Genomic DNA, 15743 nt, shown 5'->3' with positions numbered 1-15743 from the left:
TCCAATACCAGGGATTTTCATCTCTAGTTCAGAATGGGGTGACACTTCCCAAGAGAGAACTGGTATAGAATTTGGGAGTCTTCCTGGACACACAGCTTCTGGTTCAAGAGTAAGTAGCAGCTGAGGCCAAGTAGGCCTTTACCCACATTCATCTGGTGCACCAACTGTCCCCTTTCCTGGGCAAAGAGGAAATCACTGATGCATTGGGCGCTTTGCAAATGGATCACTAAAATGCTGTCTATGTGAGCTGCTCTTGAGCTGATATGTGAGCTGCTCTACAAGCTGGTCCAGAATGCAGTGGCACAAACAGTTATGGATGTGTCTCAGTACACCCACGTAGCTTCTTTTTATGCCACCTGCATTGGCTACAAGTGATCTTCTTGGTGCAATTCAAAGTGGCATAGGAGTTGGCTATCTGTGGAACTGCCTTTCTCTTATGGTTTCTGCCATCCTGCAAGATCCAATAGAGTGGTCTCACTTCCTGTCCTATCTCTCAAGCAATAATATCTGATAGGGCTTAGGAAGTAGGCCTTCTCTATTGCAGAGCCTGCCCTTTGGAAGAGTATTCTCCACCCCAAAGAAATCTGATCTTGCTACTGTATAATAAGGCCTTGAAGACTTGGCTTTTTCCCAAACTTTGGGATAGGTTGGGGTGTGTGGCCACCTGAATTGGACTATGTGGGTTTATTTAAGGTGTATGTTTGTTCTCCCATTACCATCTTTTTTTCTGATTTAATATACTGTGGTTTTGCTTTTTAATTTGTGAGTTGCCCAAATTCTCTGTTTACTGGGCAGCCTTCCAGATCTAATTTTTAAAATTAATTTTTATTGAAGGATTTTTATAGGGTAAAATCAGTACAAATTTAAACAAGAAAAAAAAAGTAGAGAAAAATGATAGGTAAATAAGAAAAAAGAAAAGAAAAAAAAGAAAAGAAAAGAAAGAAAAAGATATAAAGAAGCAGCTTCTGATCTTCTTTACAGAAGTTATAAATGCATTTGTATTTTATTTTCTCACTTTAAAGTTATATCATGGCTCCCTTCTTTCCATATTTTACCCTTTCTAATCATCAAACCCATAAATCACAAGTTCATTTTTTTCCATTTTCAGCAAAAAGTCCATTACAGTCACTGACAAATGTAGTCAATGGCAAGTCAATTTTGCCATCTGCAAATTCTGTCATCTTTACCAACCACTCCACCACTGCGGATATTTCAGAGACTTTTCATCTTTGTGCATATAATAATCTTGCTGCAGTTACCATATACAAAAACAATCTTCCATAAGTCTTTTCTAGCTGTCTGTCCATTAGTCCCAGCAAGAAAAGTTCTGGTTTCACCTGAATATTAATATTTAATTAAAATTTTAAAATTCTTTGTTATCACTGTGTGTATTTGAACCCAAAATTTTCTAGCTTTTTTACAAGTCCACCAAGCATGATAAAATGACCCTTCATGTTTTCCACATTTCCAACATAGATTTGAAGTACCTTTATACATTTTAGAAAGTTTTTCTGGTGTCTTATACCAACAGTACATCATATTATAAATGCAGCCTTACAAATCTAAATAGATTCCCAGCTTTCCAGATTTGGAGAGAAAAATATTATTTATAAAAGCTACTTGAGGTCAAACATTTGGGATTGCTTTATATATGTGTTTGCTGAACTATACTTGTTGATTATGTATTTATTTAAATGTTAAGTTATTTTTTTCTCTCCTATAGTCCAACAACATACTGTGATCAGGCAGAGAATATGCTATATAGGCAATTTTTAAATATTAACAATAAATAAATAAATTACTAAAAGAGGTCAGATAGTCAAGCAGTTGTATGAACAGATTACAGCAACATGAAATCTAGTTCATATGTATCCTATATATAACTAAAGCTCAATACTTTTTTTGTAAACTGTATTAATATAAATATGGATATACCCATAGATACTACTACTATTTGGCTATGTTTTTCAAGATCCAAATCAAAGGGCCTTCCTATCCCTACTCCCAGAAATTCAAGGCGATCTGCATTTCAGCAGCATCTCTACTGCAAATTATAATCCTAATTAAATAAAATTACTTAACTACAAAAAACAAACAAAAAGCAGGGAAGCAGCTAGATCTAATTTTATGCTAGGACTCTGCTTCACAATCTACTCAGATACAGTATCAATCTTGAACAACCATCAAATAGTAATTATCAAATCAAATCAAATATATTTATTACAGTCTTTCACCAGCCTTTACGGTAGGAAAAGAGAAATAGTTTGGTACAGCAATTCATTATAAGGGAAAAAAAGAAAATAAAGACAATAAAGCAACATATCTAATTAAAAGTTTTGCGCAACTATATGACTTGATGGAGGTATTTGGCCACCTGGTATGTGAGTGTAGAGTTAGCATCCCTTAAAAAGTAATAAACATAAAATTTACCAGTATGACCCTCAAATTTAGAGATGATTGGGGAGATCAAAGCACGTCTTGGGGCATCATAAAAAGGACACTATATGGGCAAGAGTTTCTACCTCCCTGGATCCACAAGGGCAAAGTCTCTGTAAGTAAGGAGTCCCATGAAATCTTCCCGCCAACAGTGCTGAAGGGAGGGCACCAAAGCAGGCTCAGGAAAAGGCCAATTATCAGAAGTTTATTTCTGTGTAATTATAACCCATATTGTTCTGTGACTGAAATCCTATTTTGCCATTTACCACAAAAGCAACTGATCTATCCTTTTGCTGTTTCTGGGAACCAAAACAATGTATTTCACAATGAAAAATACTGAGCCACTTTATGATCCATATTTATCTAGCAGCAATGGGTTGCATTTATATCTTGTTCTCAAATTAGAAAACTAGGATGCAACTCCTTCTCAGATATAGAAACTGAATATTAACTAGCATGATGTCATCTACTTCTTTACAAGGAGCCACCTAGGGTGCCATATAAGCACACACAGCTTGGGTGAAAACATTATGAAGAAGAAAAGCCGTTTATAGTACATTTATTCTTCTTGAATTTTGACAGTGCAATATTCTCCAGTAAGCAGCCAGAGAGCAGCACAGGTTCCCCTGTGCTTTCTGACAGCCTGCTGTAATGTGCCAGATGATCTCAGTTCTGTAGTGTCTAAATTTAGACTGCAGTTCTACTAATGTCACTTTTGCAATGCTGGAATCCTTCTTCATGCATACAAGAGGCCTAACAGTCTTAATTCTGGGTGTATGCATATTCTCAACAGGAAAAGAACTGTGAGGATTCCAGAAAATACGGTTCAGTTCTATGTAAGTGTATGCATTTGAATGGGAAAACTACAATGTGTACAGTTTAGGTAAACTCATTTACTATTAAAATAGCCTCGCGAGGTTGCAAAACAGGATGCAACATTTTGGAGCAAAATCTCTGTCACATCTCATCTGACTAATGTACTTGCTTAGCTACAGTATATGTATAGATCATAAGGAAATCATCAACTGAAGCCTACCTATATGATACTTTGTCCATATTACATCTATATTTGGTCTAAACTGTCTCTACTATATAATAAACCATGGTTTATGAAGCCATGGCCATGTGGCTCCCTGACTCACTGACTTCAGATACTGGTTAGCATTAAATCAAAATTCAAAATAGTGTAGAATTTTGAAGTTTCTTCAGAGTTCAGCTAAACATATATAGAATTCTAGCTAGGTGGAGAATGAGCTATGCATGAAGTCCTTCCTTACTCTCTCAGCCAGCATGTATTAAGCTGAAAGGTCTGTACAGGATCTATACACATTTTGGCCTGTACTTGAGTACAACTCTTCATGCATTCTAGAACTCCATGTGGTCCTAGACTGCATAGTGAACTATACATATGTTCACAAAAATGTGGATATGGTTTTTACTGAGACTTCCAGTTCACTGAATGGAGGTCATGAAGAGAATATGTGGGACCAGGATCCATATCTCATTCTCTGCCACATTTGAAGTGCTCCATGCCATCCATTGAATGTGTGGAGAAAGTCACTTCTCAAATAAGAAAAAGAAGCTAAGGGGAGAAAACAGGATGTAAACATGATACTCAACTTCTGAAACCACAGTTTATGAAACCCTGATATAATGCAGTGAAGATACTTCCTCTACATATGCTCAAATATTGCCACAGTGGCATGGATCATGGAAGGACAAAGAATGAACAGAGAAAGGCATAAGCTAAATACAGTACTGTTATTCTTGCAAACAGGAATATAAAAAAAATCCACCATGGATTTCAAAAGGAAGGAATGTGATGATCACCCATAAGCAACTGAAGCATGACAAGGGCAAAATAATTCAATAGAATGCTGGTGTACATCAGTCTCTGGTCAAAAACCTACAGAAAATAACAAAAACATTAGTTTTTGAAAAATGCAGCTAAAAAGGAATTCATCTTTCTAAAATTGTACATGAAAAAAATTAAAGAGTAGAGAAAATACTTTTGAAGATTTTATGTACAAAAAAATGTTATCAAAGAAATTTGTATTAAAAAGGGTTTCCAAAATTCACGTTAATTATTACATATAGAAGTCTCGGGGGGAGGACAAATAATAATAAATGCATCATGATGTCTTCATTCAAATGACATGATTTACAGGCTTGCATCATTGTGATACAGCTGACACAAATTACATAATCATGTCACTTGCACAATGACACATGTCCTTTTGATATCATTGTGGCCTGTTACTGATGGCTATGCTACATGTGATACACATGGGAAGACTGCAAATATAAACAGATGCTGTTTGTTATTGGCTCTTTAGTCCAAACTAGACCAAAATACCACCCTTTAAAAGCAGAAAAGATATACATGGAGCCTGTATCGAACGGCATATAAACATTCTGTGGAAAATTAGAGAAGCATGTGAGTAAGACGGCAATCCTGGCTCCTGTTTGCTCTTACTTGTCCTTTGGTTTGGGTTTCAATTTGCTAGTATCTCAGTATAATGCAGTAAACTGTACATGTTTACCATCAAGAATAAAGTGAGCCTTTGAGGTAGAGGTACTTGCATTTGCAAATATCCTAGCTCAAATGACTGCAGGCAAAATCAGCATCACAAACCGTCTTTTGAACAGATTTCCTCTACTTTGATTCTATTCACACCTCACTCCATCCTACTTCCTTTCAGCCATGCTAGGCTGAAATAACTCATTGTTGCAATTCTTCGGTTTGGGCAGAATAGGGAGAGACTGAAAACTGCTACAAACTTCAGACAACTTTAGGGTTTCCGTACCTCATCTGGTGTTTTTCAGCAGGTTCTAATAACCACTAATAAAAGAAAAGTTAGCATTCCAAATTAACAACCAGCCTTCATGCAACTGATTATTTGTCTAAAAGCATTTCTTTTGCTCTCTCTTACAACTGTTGGCTGTCCAAGAATTGAGCTTAACTCAAGAGAGACTTCATATTTATTTATTCTGCTGGAGGCTGGGCTGTAGAATGTTCTTAAAATTTGGGCTCTCAGGTTTGTTGGTTTAGCATTAGTTTTAGACATCTTTTAAAATTACACATTTTAAATTATGGCTGAAATCTCACAAAGCTGCCAGACACAATGAGATTTCACTTCTCTTATCCTTCCATTTTTCTCCTTTTGCACAAACAATTGGGGGGAAAAAAACATAGCTCAAGATGTCCCATCCAGGGCTTTTTTGATAAAAACAAAACAGGATTTGAACCTGGTTTTAAAATCCTGGTTTGCTTCAGAACAGCAGAACCATAAATCCTTATTTTGGTATCAGATTAATTTATTCTTCCCTCATTTATTCTTTTTTCTGTACAGATCAAAGGAAGGATAAGACTGGAGCTAATCAAATGCTTGCATGAGCACACTACACGTTGAAATTATATTCTGTCATTCAGAATATATTGATTCTTCTGTTTGAATTTCCAGGTAATAATCATTACAAAAACTATTGAAAATAAGATAGACAGATACCACTTTGCAGGTTGAGGTTCACCGCACCTCAAAAATGATATTGTAACGGTAGAAAAATCCAGAAAAGAGCAAGAAGAAGTAATAGGAAGGTAGTAAGTGCAGCAGCTGCACCTGAACAGGGGAGGGCAACCTGCAGATGGCCAAATACCGCTGAACTGAAATTTCCCAAAGTCTCAGCTTTATAGCCAACAAAGCGTGTCACTGTATTCAGCAACAACTGGAAAGCCAATGGTGGTACTGATGGCCATCAATTTATATAAAACAATATAGTTGTGCTTCCAATTTTTATACCCCTTATTAGTGTGAAATACTTCACTTATCCCTCTAAAAATGTTGACAATTTTTTCAAAGGAATGTTTCCCCATCATATAAGCAAAAAAAGCTATTGTACTTTCTTACTCAGGATCAAATATTCTGCCAATACTTTTACAACTTCAATAACTGAGTGTCTAAAATAATTTGGACATGGGTCCCAGAACCAATTCCTTTCACATGTGAGCCAATTAAGTACATCCCAGAAGAATGCAGTGGCAAACCACTTCCTATGAAAACTGCATGAAGATATCCATGTAGTTACTAACAATCAAACTCCACTCAAGAACATCTTTATTTTTTTAATTGAGTACATTACATTTCACAAAGCTTCTAAAGTTGTCCTCCACATCCTGCCTACAAACAGGTGGAATTCTGTTCTATATTCAGTATATACATAAAAGTACTTTCTACACTGTAATTATTACCAAAAAGTTTAATTTACTTAATAAAAATTACATTTCTTTTATCAACAAGAAATACTAAAAGCACAGGCACAGGCTCAGTTTGCTGGTTGATATAGGCACAGAGACTGAGGAAAACATGCCTTTACTCTTTATGTAGTTTACCTAGTTTATATATATAGGAGTCAAGAGAATCAGTCATGAATATGAACGTGAGAAGTTTAAATCAATAGATTCTGCCAAACAATATGTAATTAGAATTGCAAGAAAATGGAGGAATGATATTACATCACTTCTGGGATGTCCTCAAATCCTTATCAGAGAAGCATGGGTAGGGAATCAGAAATGATAAATTATCACATGGGATTAAGACAAGACAAGCTGATGTATCTTCCACTCCACTAAGATTCTAGCCAACCTATTAAAATGATTAAATCTTTTTAATATACAGAATTACCTTGTAACTCAAACACTCAGGTACAAGGGGTAGATTAACAGAGATCCGAACTGCAATGTATTCATCAAGACAAATGCCAAATCTGAGATTTAACCAACTGACTTCCTGCCAACTGTCAATCCACCAACAAATTCAAACCCCAGAGTGGAAAAGCACATTAAAGAGCATTGCTAACATATTCACAAGCACAAACTTGTCTCAGCCTGTGCAGTGCTTTATAATATTCATTATTATTCTCCCTTCAAAGCCACAACCATCTCTATCTTTCACAATCCTCAACTTCCCTCAAACTAATAAAACAGTATTCACTGAGCATTATCTGTAATTTACTGATAATTATCTGGATATTTTGATTCTAGATATTAACATACAATAGCTATATTGTGTAGGATAAACATACTAAAAGTTATGGCACATGTGCAATTAAGTCATATTGTACCTACATTACTATTTATGTGTCAAGGATCACACATTTTCCTATTATCAAAACCTTACAATGACTCTTTAATAACATATTCTAATGACTAAAAGCATATGTTGCACTGGAAGGAAAAACAGTAAAGAAAGATTAAACAATATACATTAATGACATTAAACAATAGTATACATTAAACAATATACATTAAGGACAACAAACCTCATTTCACATCTTTTCCCTTGCAGTTCCAGTATTTATATTCCCCCCCCCAACACACACACACCTTGGAGTTCACACACACCAGTTGCATACATGGGCTATTCATGATCTGGATTTAAATTTTGTTCTTTAATCATGTCAGGCTGCTCAATTTACCAGATAGATGACTGACTGATTTTCATTCCTTCATTCATTCCAGCGTTGTTGCCACAACTACTATAGTTGCTCTCAAGCCTTTTAAAAATGGTAAAGTCTTCTGCCTATGTGAGTTCTGAGATGTGCTTAACCATGCTAGGATAGGGCTATCTACAGTAGTTGTTAACTAAATTACCAAAGTAGTTCACATGGCCCACATGGAAACATCAAAGAAGAAGCTGTAATCATGCAAATTCATCCAATTGTATTCTAAAGATGCCAAACTTGGATGTATCCTGCCTCCCTTTAATTTTTATGTTAATTCTATAGTACAGGTATTCTCAAAATGTATGTTCTATCCACCCATTCCTGTCACTAGACAATAAACCTATCTCTATCTTCCTATATGTCAACAATGCTGTCATTCATTTCTTGACACAGATTGGCCTTCAGCAGAAAATTCAGGCATTAGCAACATTTTGCCATGATGTAAAACTAGAAATTAATTGCTTTAAAATAAAAAATGTACCAACTGCCACCATTATTGTAAAATCAGTGGTATCCAAACTGAACAGATTAAGGTTTTTAAATATTTAGGAATCTATTTTCAGTCTTCCAACACTTGGAAAAACAGAACTGAGAAATTACAGGATTCTGAAGATGAATCTGAATTTCTGAAGATGTTACCTAGCCAGGTAACGAAACATTTGCAAGAAAACATCCAAGCTCAGAGAATCCCAAGGACTCCATGGTTGAACCCTGAGCTACACATATCCACATCTATTGGTAATTTATTTCCTTTTGGAAAAAAAGATACACCCTGCATTTTGTTCTATTGTAGCCTCTCATCCCAATCTCATTAAATGCTTGGGCCATAGAAAACTATGTTAGAGATCAGAAATGCCTTTCCCAGGACCTGCAGAATGGCAGAACCAAAGCTTCAAACTACTGTTGTGGGGGCGTCAGAAATAGACATTTCAAGATTCCCCACTGTTATTCTGACACATGTCAGGCCTAGAAGGACAATAATTTGTAATGTTTGCTACTACCTCCGTCTTTCTAATGTGTTAATTCCTCACTTATTTTTTATATTGTATCTGTGTTTTTCTTTTGGTCTTTAACCATAAATTCAATAAATTTATTTATTTATTTATTATTAAATTTGTCCCCACCCATCTCCCCCCAATTCATAAATAAAATGAATACAATGTTGGCTCAGAGTGGGTTGGTAGACAGGTATTTTTTGACTTCCCAATCTAGGGCTGAGAGAGAGACTGACCCAGCCAGCTCCATACCTAAGGGAGGACTAGAACCTGAGTCTTCCTACTCCTAGTCCAGTACTTTAACCACTACACTACACCATCACTCATAAATAGAATGAATAAATTTATAAATTACAGAAGTAAAAGGGTTATTTTATACAGTGGGGGTGTACATAGCTCCGAAATTTGGGAACAGAATATTCCAGACAACGTTCTGTTTCCCCTCTAGACAATGCCAATTTTCCTCTGTTCCAGGAGCAGTTCAGCAGTTTCTTAAAGCAAATTTTTTGAACTGAAAGTGTTTTGTGGTCTCCCTGACTTGGAGCTTCCAGACAAAACAGGCCTGTTTCAGGATCAGACCACCACCCAGAGTGTGAACAGCTTTCATTTCATAAGATCTATTTTCAAAAATTGCTCAACCACCTCTAGAATGGCATGGTGTGGAGGAGATTTGGCATGGTCTGGAAGAATATAATGTTCCAGAGTTATTAAAACATTCCTGTTCCAAATCAGTGAGTTTTATACTTCCCTACATGTAAGCATATCTAGAACAATTAGGAAAATAGCCACCTTGAATTAAGACTAATGATCAATAGCTAACCAACCAACTGCAAACAGAAAAAAATAATAAGCTTATGTGACCTTATAAGCCAGCTAAGGTTACTGTGGTGTTCTGATCTCTTCACATTGCTGACTTACTTTGCATGAATCGTGAATATTTATATATACTGTATAATATTCTATATCAGAACTCAACTATAAAAGAAAATAGGTAAGTTTGCGGTTGTACCCCTGCTCCACACAAGATAATTTTTAATTTACAAGAATCCACTCTAAAAGTTCTATGATATTCTGTGAAGATGAAGAATCTTTTCAGAAAGCAATATTTTAGGAAAAGGTAACACAGAGTTCTGAATGCCTGATACAAAGAAAATTTTCAACTATGTTTTAAATATTGCTATGATTTATAATTCATAAATGTCATTTTTATTATAAATCGTATCTTACCTGAACACAGTTGTTCAACTTTTGTGTAGTTTAAAGCTACTATGTCATTCACCCATGCAATGATGTCATGCCTGCTCATAGTCTCTTGGGTTATAGAGGTAGAATACACGTTGACCGCCATTCCCCAACTGCAAAATCAGATAAGCATAGATAAGCTTGACACTAGAACATTTGTCATACTGAATCCAACATCTATGTAATACATATACAACAATGGGGGGAAAAAAACAGCATTTTTGAAATACATTCACTTCTATTTAAGTTTTTTCCAACCTCATGCTGCATGTGCTAGTCTGTAACTCCTACAATCCCCATCTAGCATGATATTAATATCCAAAGATAGGTGGCAGAGAATTAGTTACAGGAGCTGAAGTCCAACACATCTGGAGGGCTCACTGTTATCTTAAATTTCTCATCAAGAAAAAAGAAACGGCCTACTTTTATAAAGACTGGTCTCCATTATTTGACAAGAGTGAATCCTCAAGTTATCTTGAAGTCCCTCCTAAAACATCAGTGATGATACCAAATATAAGAGTGTAAATAATCCAATGCAATTCCATCACAAGACCATGTGTTATTAACACACCTATGGAAATATTATGAGAGCAAGTTCTCACATGGTCAAAAGCAAAAAAGCCCAGTCTGAAACAAGAGAGTAGCTTTGAGACCTTTGCACTGCATGGGTATGAGAAAGCCATAAGAATTTGAAATCGATTTCAGTATAAATAAAGCTTGCATTTGAAATACAGTGTCACTAGAATTCTTTCATAATGTCTTCAAAGCTTTTTTTGCAATAAACTTCTCTCAGATTTTGTGTCCTTAGAAATATATTCTTGAAGTTTTCACCTTCCCAACTGCTGGAAGCCCGGCTGATATCACCATACAGCAACTTCCACAATATGGTGCTTTCTAAATGTGTTGGATTACATTTAGTATCATTCCCAACCAACATTCCCTTGTTTACCTTTTCTCAGGTAGATAACTAGCTCTTTTGTGTAATATTTATGCATCACAGATGACTAAGATTTCTTTAGTTTCCAATGCCACTATATCCAGACACGCTAATAAATTTAGGTAGATTCAGATAGTCATTCACATCTAGCTACTAATTACACTGCAAACAATGAGATATCCTAATCACAACTAATTACCTTGCTGACTCAGCAAGATCTATAGCATACAGAGACCTACTGCTTTACTTCAGTCATACCTTCAAAACCACCAGATATGATAAACAAAATATTAAATTCAGCAGTGCTACCAGATTTCAACCATGTTTTGATGGCTTCCAAAGATACATTTTCTATGGTATCTCATAATTTCTCTCTCTCTCTCTCTCTTTCATACACACACACGCGCGCACACACACATACACATGCTTTTTTTTTACTCGGCAAATGGGATTTTAGGATGAATCCTATTTATTGACTAACTTGTTTTTGTATGTTATCTGTTAATTTGGGAACTGTAAATTTATCAGGATAGCTTAATTCTGAAAATCAATCAATCATTGTTTATATCAGTAAGTAGAACAAAAACATATGCATGTTATGCCAAAAGAAGGAAATCATACTATGGTTTAGCTTTTTTGTATGAACTGGGTATGTATCCTTAAATCAAAGCTTAACAGTACTCTGTACAGTAGTTAATGTACAGTTTAATTCATTTCAACATTCATTTTAAGAATATCAAAAAGAATACCAACAGAAGACTAAAAAAAAAGCATTAGAGCAATTAAAATCCAAAATCCATGTTTTTGAAACATTATTTTAAAGCTTTTGTTTAAACCACTTTAAGATAAAACAAAAGAATATGTAAAATAATTAAGCAAGCAAGCCGTCAATTAGGTGAAAAAACTGGTAACAGAAAAGGTTTATATAAAATGACCTAGAACAAGCATACAATAATGCCATTGCAATTAGGAGGGTATTTTTCTGTTTTAAGAGAAGGTAGCTGCATAGCAGAAAGGAGCAGGATGCTGCCTAGTAAGAAAAACTTAAATCCTTAAGACTGAACTGGTAAGAAGCTGCAAACCCTTGAAATTTTGCCAGATGCTTTTCCAGGGATTTCTTCTTCATCCCACTGAAATGGCTTACACAGAGGTTACCGTCACTGAGGCAGAGAAGCAACACATATCACTGGATCTTGTTCTGCCCTTGAGCCGCCCAGAGTCACCCATTGGGGGAGATGGGCGGCATACAAATTTATAAATAAATAAATAAATAAATAAATAAATAAATAAATAAATAAATAAATAAATAACTAACTAACTAACTAACTAACTAACTAACTACCAGATCAATATACTGAAGTGATCTTTGCTCTATCTATTCTATTTGCAAGATAAAAATGTCAAGCTTTTAAAGGAAGAAGTATCTTAAAATGGAAATACTCTCCTATAGTAGAAATTACATGTTCAGCAATCTGTGCAACTCATATACAATACAATCACACAATCCGTATTTGAACAGTTTAGCCTTCTGCAATCTGATGCCTTTCAGTGTGTTGGGACAGAAATAACATCTCTCATCATTCTTACCCAGATTGTAACTGGAGAACAAAAGTTTAAATAAGGTAGAGTAATTAAAATGTATATAAAGAAAGATATAATTTTTATTTATGGCCAAAAAGCCCATGTAATGAAGTACATATATGATTAAAACCTTTGGTGTAAGATAAAACAGTTTTAACAAATGAAATAAATTGTAATACAAGTGTAATTGTAATTTATTCCAAAGATCAGGGGGTGAACAATAGTTCCTGTAGTGAATTGTCCCATAAACTTTAACACAATAAAACACCAATGACATACTTCTGGAAAACAAATAATCAGGACCAATACAAATCTGACCAATCTTTTGGGTCACCTGTTTAAACCATCTATCTACATACAGGTAGTCCTCGACTTATGATGGCAACTGGGACCGGAATTTCCATCATTAAGTGATATGGTTGTAAAGTGAGACTTCACGTGACTAGCATCACTTAGCAACCACAATCCCAGCACTCCCAGTTGCCGTCGTTAACTGAGAATCACAGGTTGTTAAGCGGAGGGAGTCCCAAGTAAGGAGCACCGGGGTGCCGCAGGGGGATGGGGGAGACCTGGGAGGCCCAGCACAGGACACGTGCGAATTGGGGGGATGCTGCAATGCGGCACAAAGCCGCAGCCACCTCAGCCTGGCCCAGCAATGTGGCACAAAGCTGCCGTGCCTTGGGAAGCCTAGCTGCCCCAGCCCAGCCCAGCCCAGCCCAGCAGTGCTTACAATTCCAGGGGTGCTGCAACTCCTTTCACCCACTTATCTCCCCCCTGATCTATGGCCTTTTGGCCGCCCTGTGCAGCGGCACTTGGCAGCAGCAGAACCGGGGCTGGGGCTGAAGTAGAGGCCCGGGGTCTTCAGCAGTCTCAGCCAGCTGCCACTGCCCCCAAGCCTCTACTTCAGCCCCAATACCACTGCTACCATTGAAAAATGCCACCTCAAGCCCCACACCGCAGCCAGGCACCCCAACACCATTGTGCAAAGCATCAGTTGCTGCTGCACCCAGCTGACCTTCATCATTTTCCTCCTCCTGCTGCTGGGGTGTACCTGGCCTGACCCTACTGTACGCAAGGCAGCTGCTGGTCGCACCAGGCCTTCTTCCTGAGGCCACTCGCGCAGTTCTCCAAGCCACTTGCACCATTCCTTCTCCAAATTGCACACCCCATTCTCACAATCCTTCAGAAACCTGGTCTTCCCTAAGTCTCATGAGAATGGGCATGCTAGCTGGAGAACGGCAGGAGCCCTGTTCTAGTAGTGCTTCGGAAACCTGGTCTTCCCCAGGATTGTGAGAATGGGGCACGTGATTTGGAGAAGGAATGATGCAAGCGGCTTGGAGAACAGCGCAAGCAGCCTAGGGAAGAAGGCCTAGTGTGGCCAGCAATTGCCTCACATACAGGAGGGTTACGCCAGGCATGCCTCACCTGCAGTGAGAGGAAAACAGCAAAGGTCAGCTGGGCGCAGCAAAGCCTGTGGAGTGCAGGGCAGTGGGGGAAGCTGGAGCTTTGCACAATGGTGCTAGGGTGGCTGGCCACGGTGTGGGGCTTGAGGAGGCATTTTTCAGTGACAGCGGTGGCATAGGGACTGAAGTAGAGGCCTGGGGGAGGCGACAGCTGGCTGAGACTGCTGAAGGCTCCAGGCCTCTACTTCAGCCCCATTCCCAGTGCTGCTGCCTGGTGTCACTGTGTGGAATGGCCAAAAGGATCGGGGGCGGGGGAGATAGACTGGTGGAGGGAGTTGCAGCATCCTTGCGGTTGTAAGTGTGGCAGGCTGCCAAGCGCCCAAACTTTGATCACATGACTGCGGGGGCACTACAATGGCCGTAACTTCAGGCATGGGTCTTAAGTCCATTTTTTCAGCACTGCTGTAATTTCGAACTGCCACTGAATGAAATATCGTAAGTCAAGGACCACCTGTAAGAATAATTTGGAATTTCACATAGCAATCCTTCCTTGCTTTTGAAACATATATTGAAATCAAAATTTAATTGTACTGAAAGGGACAAGAGGATTAGCAGATCAAGCTGATGTTCTGGGAGAAAAATGGGAAAAGCTATTCTAAGATATCAGTGTTAATGACTAAATACTTTTTCTCTTCTTCATTGCTTTAACACATCCAAATCACTAACTAAAAATAAAAGCTGGGGGAGGGGAGTGCCCATAATAGGAGAGTTAAGAGAAGAAACTAAAAATCAAATCACCATCTGTGCCATGAAGAGTACAAACAGCAATGCACCAATAATGTTGAACTTTGAATTTTATGGAACATTCATTCTTAATTTTAATTTTGAATGTTGTTATTTATTTCAGAAAGGAAAGTTAGATTTACTGTATAGTTTCTCTGTTCACCGGGTTTGAATCCAGACAGTGATAGTTAAATTATCTTCTAACCACATGATACTAATGGAACACTAACAGTTTTATCATGATGGATAGGATATACTATCCATCAGTACTACCAATTTTCCATGTGAGTGCTCTTGAAAAGGATGGAATGACTGGTTAGAAGAGAAACAGCTCTGGATTTGAAAAACCACCAAGAACTGTTAGGCTGGCAATTTATAACTGTTGGAAGGACTAAACTAAGCAACCCTTTCAAAAGAAAAAAGTAAGTTTAAAGACAGGTGGCAAGAAGCAGATTAAATGCCTTCCTTCCATTCCCCAACCCCCACTACACATTCCAGAAAAAAAAACCAAGGCCTCAGCACTGGAATCTATGGTCCCTATTGCCTTTTTTATTTCTACAGAAAAAATGCCCAGATCACTATACAGATTTTCAAGGCAGACTTCTTTGCTTTCAAAGTGTCAGGATCTAATGTATCATTGGCAAAGCAAATTCATTCACATCCATTTGGCCTGTACAGTATGCAAATCTCCCTCAGCTCAACTCACCTCACAGGGTTGTTGTGGGGTAAATAGGAGAAGGAAGGAATATTAGGTATGTTTGCCACCTTGAATTATTTATAAAAATAATAAAGACGGAGTAAAAAAAAAAAAAATCTAAAAAAAAAGTTAGGCAACTAAATCATCCCAGAAGGGTTCTGGGAAAA

At 37.4% G+C, this 15743-nt stretch overlaps 1 protein-coding gene across 7 annotated transcripts in view; it reads right to left on the bottom strand.

Annotated features, from left to right (window-relative positions):
• MAPRE2 (microtubule associated protein RP/EB family member 2) overlaps positions 1–15743 on the bottom strand; it is an 88228-nt gene that overhangs the window by 24793 nt on the left and 47692 nt on the right. For 5 of the 7 annotated variants that reach the window (XM_088130927.1, XM_007421287.4, XM_088130929.1 and 2 more), the window contains one exon: positions 10161–10288. The exons of the other annotated variants lie outside the window; for them this stretch is intronic. In XM_088130927.1, the coding sequence (XP_087987053.1) occupies positions 10161–10281 (121 nt within the window). In that variant the 5' untranslated portion in view covers positions 10282–10288. The remainder of the gene's footprint in view (positions 1–10160; positions 10289–15743) is intronic. 7 annotated transcript variants of the gene reach the window in all.

This window comes from Python bivittatus, unplaced genomic scaffold (genome assembly GCF_059951505.1).
Source record: "Python bivittatus isolate LINGU-HERP-01145 unplaced genomic scaffold, Pbiv_v1 ctg000840_np1212, whole genome shotgun sequence".
In the NCBI taxonomy this organism is placed as follows: Eukaryota; Metazoa; Chordata; class Lepidosauria; order Squamata; family Pythonidae; genus Python; species Python bivittatus.
Note: the sequence above shows the minus strand (reverse complement) of the source record. Positions and strands in the feature narration are given on the sequence as shown.